The sequence below is a fragment of the Topomyia yanbarensis genome, chromosome 3 (assembly GCF_030247195.1).
Source record: "Topomyia yanbarensis strain Yona2022 chromosome 3, ASM3024719v1, whole genome shotgun sequence".
Taxonomy (NCBI): domain Eukaryota; kingdom Metazoa; phylum Arthropoda; class Insecta; order Diptera; family Culicidae; genus Topomyia; species Topomyia yanbarensis.
Window position 1 is genome coordinate 194,720,103 of NC_080672.1, and position 12,301 is coordinate 194,732,403.

General features: G+C 42.6%; 1 protein-coding gene across 1 annotated transcript; it reads left to right on the top strand.

Moving 5' to 3' along the window:
- Positions 1 to 5,237: 5,237 nt before the first annotated feature.
- On the top strand, positions 5,238 to 10,394 carry LOC131687538 (uncharacterized). Its single transcript, XM_058971631.1, has 6 exons — positions 5,238 to 5,324; positions 6,118 to 6,973; positions 7,645 to 8,341; positions 8,414 to 8,851; positions 8,894 to 9,026; positions 10,266 to 10,394. Exons 1-6 carry the CDS (start codon positions 5,238 to 5,240, stop codon positions 10,392 to 10,394), a joined length of 2,340 nt encoding a protein of 779 aa, XP_058827614.1.
- The last annotated feature ends 1,907 nt before the right edge of the window (positions 10,395 to 12,301 follow it).

Genomic DNA, 12,301 nt, shown 5'->3' on the forward strand with positions numbered 1-12,301 from the left:
GCCCCAACGGAAGTGCACGTGCTAGCTAGACAATGAAGTGAGAGAAGAATAAATGTATTAAAACTAATTGGTTATTTTGTTTAAGAAAAGAATGTTAGGGCTATTGTAGTTTCAGGTACGAACTAAGAGACGACGAGAGAGCTTCCGGTAAGTCCGCCAATTAATGTGAACTATATGTATTAATGTAAGTACGAACAGACTTATCGGTAACAATTGGCGATCCAACGTGGTTATATTATGCAATAGTCTTGGTATTAGAATGATTGATCCTATTGGGATTGGTGATTATCTAGTTCAATCGAGAGAATTTTGAAGATCAGAGTGGGAGCAAGAGAACCTGTTAGATAAGTATAACTCACTTACGCCACTACAATTCGATGTACCTTAGGGTAATATTATACTCTCGGAGAGAGATTAGGAAATTTTATATGTAGAGGGGGAGACGTTTGCGGTCAACATTAATTGTTATAAAATATAGGTCACACGTATTTAGAAATCGATACCTGATTTAATTAACTTGAAATGATCGTCATGGACATAGACCAATTTAAGTATTTGTATTGGGATATGGTACCCGATCACTTAGACCTAGAAGAATTGAATTACGAATTAGAAGTGAGATCGGTGTCTAACGTCAGTACCATGTCGATGGAGCAAAAATTACTACGATTGCGATACGCATTGAAAACGGAAAGAGAGAACTTAGTTTTTCTTTCGAGAATGGTAAAGGGTGACTTCGCGTCAGAAATATTAACACGTGAATCGAAGTTGAACGAACATTGGGAGAAGCTCCAATCGAATACAGGAGTGGCAGCAATTATAGCTTATCGTTTGGTCCATTTATGGTATAGATTAATTAATTTACGAAACACCAGACTGGTTCCACCGGCAGACCATGCGCGAGTTATAGCCTTAGAGAACCGATATTCAATAATTATGTCAGAAATAATGGATCAGAAAGCGGCAGGGGGAACGTAAGATGTCACTAGGGAGGAATCGTTTTTTTCTAGAGGGGCTGTCTGCGACCTGCCTTCAACTACATCCCTGGTGCAGACAGTTTGAAAACAGCGCATTGTTCTGCTGTTGGATCGCCTTACCCGTCTAGACATCCAAAACAATACGGCATCGATCGTCCGGTGCCCTTGATAAAGAACGAGCCAGTGATGAGAAGCGGTGATGTCATCAATAATCTGTCGGATCTCCGAGACATTAGCCAGGGAAGGAGAATTCTGCTGATTACACTACCACATGCTGCCGCTTCAATCCCGAACGGACTGATAAAGATCGGTCTTGTGAGTTAGGGGCTATACACTAATTACGTAAGTACATATGGGGGGAGGGGGAGTTTCAAAATATCTTACAAATTCTTATCTGAGGGGGAGGGAGGGTTTGTCCTTTCTTACGTAATATCATAAAACAAGTTTAAAAAATTAAATCCATAAGGAAAATATTCTTTTTAATAAGAAAAGGGAACTATTTTCATTTATACCATATAATCCTTGTATATCAAACAATAAGAGTAATTTTTTGGCTCTTGGTTGTACATTGTTCTGTTCGGGAACTGGAGTCACTATATGCCTTACAAGTTCAGAAGTGTTGATACCCTTCGTGTTGTTAGACCGACTTTGTCCTTTTCAAACGTTCGATTTAAACCCGCAAAGTATCTGGAAAATGTTCTAAAATGCGATTGTCAAAGATCTTGAATGTCGAAGATTTCCACAGTGTGAACTGTATTTTAATTCTAGAAAATTCTAAGATGGTTAACTCGGAGCTATGCGTACGATAAGCGTCACAGCTGGAACTCAGAATAAATTCATGCCAGAAGAGGTTATAAACTCTGTTAAATTCTACATCTCAAGAAAATATATTCAAAGGAAGGCATAGATCAAAATACTGGTCGCAGTGGTTCGTCTCCAACAAAAAAAGTGGAATATTGCAAAGCAGATCATGTGGACCAAATTGGAGTTACTGAATATCTGACAACAGTTATTCTTTCTACTGGGAGAGATTGGCATGCGATTAAAATTCTGCAGATGATTATAGTTAAATTTTGTCATGAGTTTTCTTGTAATAATTCTATACATATCGTTTTCGCTATCTTATTATTTGATGAATTAACAATTCGTTTTTTTAATAATGATAAGATCTTATGTAGGGGGAGGGGGAGTTCACCAAAATCTTACGAACTCTTATCTGAGGGGAGGGGGAGGTTGAAAAGCTATAAAAAAGCCTTACGTAATTAGTGTACGGCCCCTTAGTATTCATCTCGATCGCGCCGGAGTGCCACCGATAAGGCCCGCAAGCCAAAATTATTATAATTAAGTTAAAAAATATGTGTTAGGCAATAAATGTTTTATGGTAGATTAAATTGTGTGTTGCAGATAATAAAATGTGTTCAGTGTAATAAACTATAATAAATTGGATTGTTACTACCGAGTGATATATTGAGCATGCAATTGGAGAAGTCCTCGATCAATTTGGTTTTGGTCGGCGCTGGTGGAATTGTTTAGCCTGCTGGATCCTATTGTGTCGGGAGACATACTTGATTCGATGTTGGGAGGCCTGAGCTGGTCCACACTCTAGCTATCGAAGACCTTCTGGTAAGCCTTATACTCAGGAACCCATCATTCTGGTCCTTCGAACCGGATCCAATTCGGTCGGACCTTGGAAGGACGCCGTCGATGCTAGGGGCATTGGACGCTTGGATACTTTTGTCCTATTCAACTCGTACCGCTATTGTATCCGGGTATATGGTGCCATCGACACGCCGAACAATTAAATAGCGCCCATTATTACGGACATTGTACCTTCGGACAATTGGACTTCAATTACACCGCGCTTGGCGTCATTTTGTGGCTTGGCGTCCTTTTACGGCTTGGCGTCTACTGGATGGAGATAGTGCATGATCAATTTTGGAGGATCAACACATCACAGTGCTGCTGCAATTTGACGTCGGTGAACATTAAAATTTGGAAGGCAATGACGGACGATAGCTTCTAGTGAAAACTCCTTCGTTGCGGTGGATTTCGGATACTCGATTGGATTTTCTACGCTGATTGGACCCTGAACAGGAGAAGCAACCTGTTCTTCCAGGTAAATATTACATGTTCAGGTGTATGTCCGGTCGAAGCTTTCTTGTTACAAAACTAATGCCATCTTTCGATATCTGGACCACTGCAATCTAATCTCATCACGGAGGATACTCCGGTCTGCAACAACGGAAGGAAGACTGCATGCGGATTACAACTTTATTACTACATCTGGAGTTTGATGGGCGCGTGTCCCATATCGGTTCGTCGACATAAGCTGAGAGTATTGTTGCTGGTTTCATCGGTATCCTGAAGACGTTTATGCATGCTAAGACCTGGGAGCCCCAACATATTTTTCTACAGGTTAGTAAATGCACAGTATATGCCCACCGTTGTCTAGGCATCAGATAAATACACATTTGGTGATTGAATTTTTCGTCCTTTCGACTGTACCATACTGATCCCTGAGCATAACTGCGGCACGGTTGTGCATTCACAATTATTGGTTGTCATCTTTCATCGGAATATTTTGGAACTTCGAATCTTCTATTGTTTTTCGTGGTGAGTGACCACAGTATATGTCCAGCTGTTGCTGGCATTCTCTTTGATACTACATACTCGCTTCCTCTCCTCTGCCCTCGTATATTTGTATTTGTATTTAGTGTTACATCTGCATGGAGTTAGTGTGTCGTCATTGCATTGCTTGTAGTTTGGCATTTTAACGCTCTGGGGTGCATCTACAGTTCCTGTAAGGTCAGTGCTGCAGATAGTATATGCCTAGCGAAGCTTGGGCCGTTCACAGGGTGTTGCACTGAAATCACCCCTCATTTACCGGTTTCCTGAGTGAAATAAGCACCATGCCTCCTGCCGCATCCAGCACGAAGAAGTCTCCATCGTTGAAGTTGCTCGTTACCAAGCTGAAGGATGTCCAATCTTCCTTTGGCGATATTTATCGTTTCGTCGAAGACTTCAAAGAAAATACAACTACTACCCAGATTGAAGTGCGACTGGAAAAACTCGACGAACTGTGGGAAAATTTCAGCGACACCCTTATAGAGTTGAAATCTCACGACGACTATGCAGCAAAGGGTGATGACTACGAGGATGAAAGGTTGGACTTCAGCGATCGATACTACAGGGCAAAATCGTTTCTTGTGGATATGGCCAAAGAAAGACAAGAGGCACCAGCCATGGAACAATCGATACGGGTCGATGATACGTCGGCTCATAGCACAATGGACCATGTGCGGCTGCCTCAAATAAAGCTGCATACATTCAACGGCGACATTGACGAATGGTTAGGATTTCGGGATCTCTTCACCTCACTGATACACTGGAAGGCGGATTTGCCAGAGGTGGAGAAATTCCACTACCTAAAAGGATGCCTTCAGGGTGAACCTAAAAGCTTGATCGAGCCGCTCCAAATCACTCGGGCCAATTACCTGGTAGCTTAGGAAATGCTGTTAAAACGCTATAATAACAGCAAACAGTTAAAGAAGCGTCAAGTCCAATCACTCTTCAAACTACTGTAGAGTCGGTATTAATAAACCTATTAATCATTGCAATAAAATGAAGTGTCTTATCCCTCGTGAGAATCATAAAGAGAAATTTAGTGAGAGAGAGAGAGAGAACATACAATAGAACGGGATAATATACAGAATTGAGGGAGCTTGATCTGAGACGAGCAGTGGAGTTTGAACAGTTACCGGGAACGGACGGACAATCAGAACGAAACTAAAAGTGACTCCCAAGACGATCAGCAAGAACCTACGGAGGACTCTACAATTTGGCGCAGTCGGTACGATTAATGTGAGTATCTAATTAAAAAAGAACGAAGGGGAAATATTTTTTCCTGAAATATAATCGAACTCTATCGGATAATAGAAGCTCATGGGTACAAAATGGCTTCCAAAATCGCGAGTATTGAATATAGAAAAGATGGCATCCGCCCAATTCCGAAAGATTAAATTCGATGCACAACAAAAAAAGCGATACCGTAGTGCTAGAAGGCAATCTGCATTTATTAGCTTAAATAACGACGCAAAAAAATAAGACAAAGTGGAAAAAGATGCGAGTCCGGTTGAAGACCGTAGCGCCAAAAAAGAAGCGATGATGGAAAAAAGTTTTGAGTGAAAAAATGCGAGTCCGGTTGAAGACCGTAGCGCAAAAAAAAAAGAAGCGATGATGAAAAAAGTTTAGAGTGAAAAGATGCGAGTCCGGTTGAAGACCGTAGCGCCAAAAAATAAGAAGAAGAAGAAGAAGAAGCAACCTCCAATCGAAGCCACGATGGAAAAAGTTTAGAAAGGAAAAAAATGCGAGTTCTGCCGAACCATAGCCGAAAAAAACGAGCTTTCTCTGCTAGCCGAAGTGATGGTTATGTGCGCAAATAATATACGAACCCTCGGGATAGGGGAGATGCGGAATTGGTTGACGACCACAAGACGTTGCACGTAGCAGGAGAACGAATGGGAGAAAGAGCGTTAACACTTTTTTTTTCTTCGAGTCTACGGTAGAGACAGATAAGTTTGTTCGCAGATTGTGTTTGTTTGCGAACGCGAAATCCAGGTTGCGATGATGCACGCACACATCTAACTGCAAGAGCTGATTTGCTAATCGACATACGATTTGCCGAAAAAACGCGAACCCACGAGAAAAGTGGTACGAGAACGGGCGAAGACCAAAGGACGCCACACGAAACGAGAGAACAAATGCGTGTCAGAATGGAAAACAAAATATTCAGAGTCTGTGGCAGACGGAGAATAGGCTACATGCTGAATTAGTCTGTGTGCGCGCAAAAAAATCAGTTGTGATGATGCATACATCCACATAACTAGAAAATTATACTTTTGTTTAGTTAGAAGTTAGAAGCGAGCAAAAGTATTAGATGTCTTCATCTAGTTTACGCTCGAGGGTTAAGTATTTAATTTCTTTCCGTCTCGATAGGGAAGCTCAAATCGTTTATTTGTGAGGGTGCTTTTATTCGTTTACATTAATTCAAAAATAATGGTGTGGGATAATTGGACTATTTTATGAAAACAGCATTGTCGACGTTGATAAATAATCCAGTAATTAATTTTTTTATTGACAGATGGATTCGTATAAACAGTTTCATTTGGATCCGTTCAATGATGCCGCTGATGCATCTAATTTGCGGTTGGAGTGGGAAGAGTGGCACAGAGCCTGCGAACTTGTTCTTGAATTAAGTAATATCGATTCGCAGCATCAAAAATTACTCTTTATGTTGGCTCGAGGCGGCAGAGGTCTGCAAAGGATTTATTATAACCTTGCACCGGTTGCTGGGGAAATCCAATCAGGTCCAGTTAAAATTCCACTTGCCCCAAAAGAAATTCCTGAATACGACAACGCTATCAAGCGACTCAATGCCTTCTTCATAGGAAAACGGAACGTTGTTGAACTGGAGGTTTTTCGTTCACTCAGACAGTCGGCTGGCGAGTCATTTAATCGCTACATACTTAAGTTGCGGACGCAAGCAGCACGTTGCGATTTTCGGGATCGAGTGGAAAATGAATTGTTGCAGCAAATCACGGTTGGTGCTAGTGATGAAAGAGTTGGAGATAAAGGTCTCGAGAGCATCATGAACCTTGACGAGCTGGTCAACTATGCTGTCAATCAGGAAGTATTGCAGAAACAAAAGGAGAAATCGTATCCATTTAGACCAGAAGCAGGCGTCGTAGCATCGGTGAAGCAGGATTGGATCACAAAATCAGAGCCGAAAAGTTCAAATCGTGGACAACCCTTTGCGCGTGAGAAAAACGATATAATAACGTTCGTACTGGAACCGAATGCGACCGTTGTGGTTCGTGGAAACACAATCGGGATTCAAGAGAGTGTATCGCGCGAAATTGTACTTGCAACAAGTGTGGCAGTCGCGAGCACTTTGCCAGAAAGTGCAGAGGAGGACGATATGCATCAACGCAGCCCCGGTATACCTGGAAGAAAACTGATAAAGTCAATACGTTGCAGGATGAAAGTTCACATCAGGCAAGCTGCTACGTTGAGAATGAGCCATCCGCAAAGGTAGAATAAGTTTTCTTTAATTACACTTTTTTAACATAATTTGCTATAAATCAAAGGTAATATGTAATTGTCATCTTGTGAAACTTTGACTCAACTCAAATAAAAAAGAATTAAAAAAAATCCTATTGATATTATTTGTTTTACCAGGTAAACATCACAAACGATGGAACCATCGTGTGCTGTATTGATCATGTTCCAGTACAGTTTTTGATAGACTCTGGTGCAGTTATCAACACGGTTACCGAACAGACCTGGGCTCAACTCGTAAATAGCAACGCTAAAATTTATAAAAGGAAGTTTCAATGTGAACGACAATTTACAGCATACGCTTCCCAAGAGCCGTTGCAAGTAATTGCTATTTTTGAAGCATGGATTTCCATAAACGAAACTAAACCAAAAAGTTATGTCGAATTTTTTGTAGTACAAGGTGCGCATAGATCGTTGCTTAGTAAGAGAACGGCTGAGGATCTAAAAGTCTTAAAAGTTGGGTTGGAAGTACAGAGCATTGAACAGAATCAAGTTGCCTTCCCCAAGTTCCCAAATCAGCAAATCAAATTATCAATTGACCGCACCGTAGTTCCACGAAAGATCGCTTATCTACGAATTCCTGCTGCGATGGAGAATAAAGTTAACCGGAAAATTCAGCATATGTTTGACACTGACATTATCGAACCGGTTCATGGCCCAGCAGAGTGGATCTCACCAATGGTGGGCACGGATGATATCAGATTATGCATTAATATGCGATACCCCAATCAAGCGATCCACCGAGAGCATTACTCACTTCCACTAATCGACACACTGCTGAACAAACTAAAAGGAGCTGTCATATTTTCCAGGCTGGTTATAACTTCCGCATTTCACCACGTAGAACTACACCCAGATTCGCGCGGAATCACCACCTTCATGACGAGTAAAGGACTAATGCGATTCAAGAGACTTATGTTCGGCATCAATTGTGCGCCCGAGATATTCCAGTGCATAATGTGTGAAATGCTAGTGGGAATCGATGGTGTTGTGGTTTATATAGATGACATCGTTGTATGGGGTAAAACGCAGAAAAAGCATAACGACCGGCTGGAGAAAGTTCTGGCTGTCCTCAAAGAGAACCGTGCGTTGCTGAATCAAGAAAAATGTTTAATTGGAGTAGCTGAGCTTGAGATTTTGGGCTTCAAAATAAGCGGCAATGGAATTTGCCTAACGGATGGTAAAATTGAAGCGATCCGTAATTTTAGAATGCCTGAAACAAAGGAGGAAGTACGAAGTTTTCTCGGGTTAATTAACTTCGTTGGTTAGTTTATTCCCCACCTTTCGACAAGAACCGAAGCTTTACGACTTTTCATCAGAGGTGATGTCGAATCGTTTGGTGAAGAACAGCGTAGAGCATTCGATGACTTACGAACCGAATTAACGAACACAGTGCGTCGGCTGGGATTTTTCGATCCGAAAGATGAAACAGAATTATACGTAGATGCGCCTTCAGTTGGTCTTGGAGCAGTTTTAACCCAACGAGACAGCTCCAAACCACCAAGGATCATAAGCTTCGCGTCAAAGGGTCTCACGAAGACGGAACGAGTATATCCACAAACTCAACGTGAGGCTTTGGCCGTCGTCTGGGCCGTGGAAAAATTTTACCCCTATTTGTTCGGAATACGCTTCACGGTTTTCACCGATCACAAAACCCTGGAATATATATTCGGTGGAAAACATCAAGAAGGAAAGCGCGCTTGTTCGAGAGTCGAAGCATGGGCTCTGCGGCTGCAGCCCTTTGATTTTTGTGTGAAGTACGTTCCTGGATCTAATAACATCTTTGATATCTTTTCAAGGTTATGCCCACAGACAGATACACCTTTCGACGAAGCTTCTGAACATTACGTTTGCGGAGTAGGAGAAGGACCGTTGGCCATTACGCTACACGAGATCAAGCAGGAGACTAATCGGGACGAAGTGCTTAAGGATGTAATAAAATCAGTTGAAACCCAAATCTGGCCACCAAGTTTGTTCGCTTATCAAGCATTTTCAAAAGAGTTAGGATTGATTGATGGTGTTGTGGTAAGAGATGACAGAATCATTCTCCCATCAAATCTGCGTAGAAGAGCTTTAGATATTGCACATCGTGGGCACCCTGGAGTAGTAGCAATGAAACGAAATCTCAGGGAAAAGGTTTGGTGGCCATATAAGAATCGTGACGTGGCGAATCGAGCTCAGGAGTGTGCAGGTTGTGCTGCAGTCAGCTTGCAGGGTCCACCGGAAACAATGCTTCGTAAAGAAATGCCCGATCGCGCGTGGCAGGAACTAGCGATCGACTTCTTTTCTGCGAAAGAATGTGCAACGTTTTTAGTTGTAGTCGATTACTACAGCCGATTCCTGACCGTTATTGAGATGAATGCAACGAACGCGAGGAAAACTATAGATGCATTGGAATGCATTTTTAAGCAACACACATACCCAGAAACAATCAGAGCTGATAATGGGCCCCAATCGCCAGTGAAGAGTTCGGAAATTACTGCGTCGAGAGAAATATTTGGCTTGTACGCACTATCCCATATTGGCCACAAATGAACGGTCTGATTGAACGACAGAACCAAGGGATATTAAGAGCGCTGAGAATAGATCGACATGCTAAACCGTCGGATATTGGAGCAGGAGATACCGTAATGATTAAAAACTACGAAATAGGGAAGTTGGAGCCAACATATCGAGCTGAGAAGTACACGGTGGTACAAAGAAGTGGTAGTGATGTCATAGTAGCAAACGAAAATGGTGTACAGTATAGACGCCCTGTAGCTCACTTTAAGATGTGGCCAGTTCCACATTGCGAAACTACAGTTCAAAACAAGTCTGATACAAAGAGCTGTCGTTCAGAAGTTATATGTGACAAAGACGATTTAAATTTGAGCTTCGAAGATTCAACAGTCGCTAAACGTCTTAAGCGTATCATAACAAAGCCAGCTCGATATGAATAGTGCTAATATTTTTTTTAATATATTTTCTTATAATCAGATCATGTTATTCTTGGGGTAGGTAAGGGATGTAGAGTCGGTATTAATAAACCTATTAATCATTGCAATAAAATGAAGTGTCTTATCCCTCGTGAGAATCATAAAGAGAAATTTAGTGAGAGAGAGAGAGAGAGAGAGAGAGAACATACAATAGAACGGGATACAGAATTGAGGGAGCTTGATCTGAGACGAGCAGTGGAGTTTGAACAGTTACCGGGAACGGACGGACAATCAGAACGAAACTAAAAGTGACTCCCAAGACGATCAGCAAGAACCTACGGAGGACTCTACAACTACCAGCACTAACAAGGGAATCCGTTGCTGATCTCCACTCCCTATTGGAAGGCTTCCAAAGGGTAGTTCAAACTCTGGATCAAATTGTGCAGCCGCATGATTATAAGGATCTTCTATTGGTAAATTTACTTTCTGCACGTCTCGACCCGATCACGCGAAGAGGCTGGGAGGAGCACTCATCGAACAAGGATCAAGATATGCTAAATGACGGATTTTCTTCATCGGAGGATTCAAATTTTGGAAGCGTTACTATCAAGGGCCGCGGGCACTAGGGGTGTCCAGCAACCTCCGTTGAAGCCGAAGCCCTTTGCAGTTAAAAATAGTTTCAACACGGTTCAAGCAAACAACAGTAACTGCGTAGCGTACAAGAGTAGCCATCCACTATATCAGTGCGGTAAATTCCAAGAAATGCCGGTTTCAGAGAGAGATGTGTTGTTGCGCAACAACTCACTCTGTCGCAACTGTTTCCGCCAAGGGCATCATGCGAAGGATTGCCAATCAAAATATTCCTGTTGCCATTGTAAAGGACGTCATCATACATTGTTTTGCTTCTGAGCTGGGAGGAATGCGAAGCCCAAGGATACAGCTGGTAGTAAAGGTTCCAATGCTTCCGTTTCACAAGACAATGCAAGTAGCTCTATCGCTACACCCTCCTCCTCCTCCTCACAAGTGGCTAACATGGCAGCCACTGAAATTTCGTTAGTTGGATCAGCACATCGATACTCGTCGCAGATTTTGTTGGCTACAGCGGTGGTCATCATTGAGGATGATGGTGGCACTCAGTACCCAGCACGGGCTCTACTCGATTCAGGATCGGAGAGTAATTTCATTTCGGAGCGATTGAGTCAACGGCTAAAGGTGGTTCGAGATAAGGTGGACATCTCGATATTGGTGATAGGCCAACGGACTAACAAGGTGAAGCAGCGATTACAGGCCACAGTGTTGTCACGAGTCACTGATTTCTCTCGGGCGATGAGTTTTTTGGTGCTCCCTAAGGTGACGGCAAATTTACCAACGGTTAATATGGACACAATCGGTTGGCCGATTCCACGAGATATTGAGTTGGCAGATCCTGCTTTCTGAGTTTCTCAGAGTATTGACCTCGTGCTAGGAATCGAATCATTCTTCGAGTTCTTCCAAACCGGACGCAAAATTACTTTAGGAGAACAACTACTCTCATTAAATGAATCTGTATTTGGATGGGTTGTGTGTGGCGGTTCATCTGTGTCCGATAGGATATTGAATATTAGCTGCAATGTTTCTACTACGGAAGGCTTGGAGGAGTTGATGTCTCGATTTTGGACCTGCGAAGATATGGGATCAACCAGGAATAATTCACCGAAAGAAGCATGCTGTGAAGAGCTGTTTGTGCGTTCGATTCAGCGTGGGGAAAGCGGCCGCTACACTGTATCGTTGCCAAAGGATGAGGACAAACTAAAACAATTGGGCGATTCTAGAGGGATCGCATTCCGACGTCTCCAAGGCACGGAGCGGAGATTGTAAAGGGATGCTGCATTACGGGAGCAGTACAAGGCATTCATGACCGAATATGTGCGCTTGGGTCATAAGCAGCGAGTCGATACTACCATTTGCAACACGGATAAACGGTGTTATTTACCACATCATCCGGTGGTTAAAGAGGCGAGTACCACCACCAAGGTTAGGGTAATATTCGACGTCTCCTGCAAAACGCCCTCAGGAGTGTCGCTGAACGATACATTGCTGGTAGGGCCAGTAATACAAGAGGACTTGAGGTCGATTATTCTCCGTTGCCGAACAAGGCAGATAATGCTGGTTGCTGATGTCGAGAAAATGTTTCGTCAGATTAATGTGAACCCCGACGAACGACATCTTCAATCAATTCTATGGCGCTCATCACCAAGGGATGAAGCAGTTACCTATGAGCTGAACACCGTTACTTACGGAACCAAGCCTGCT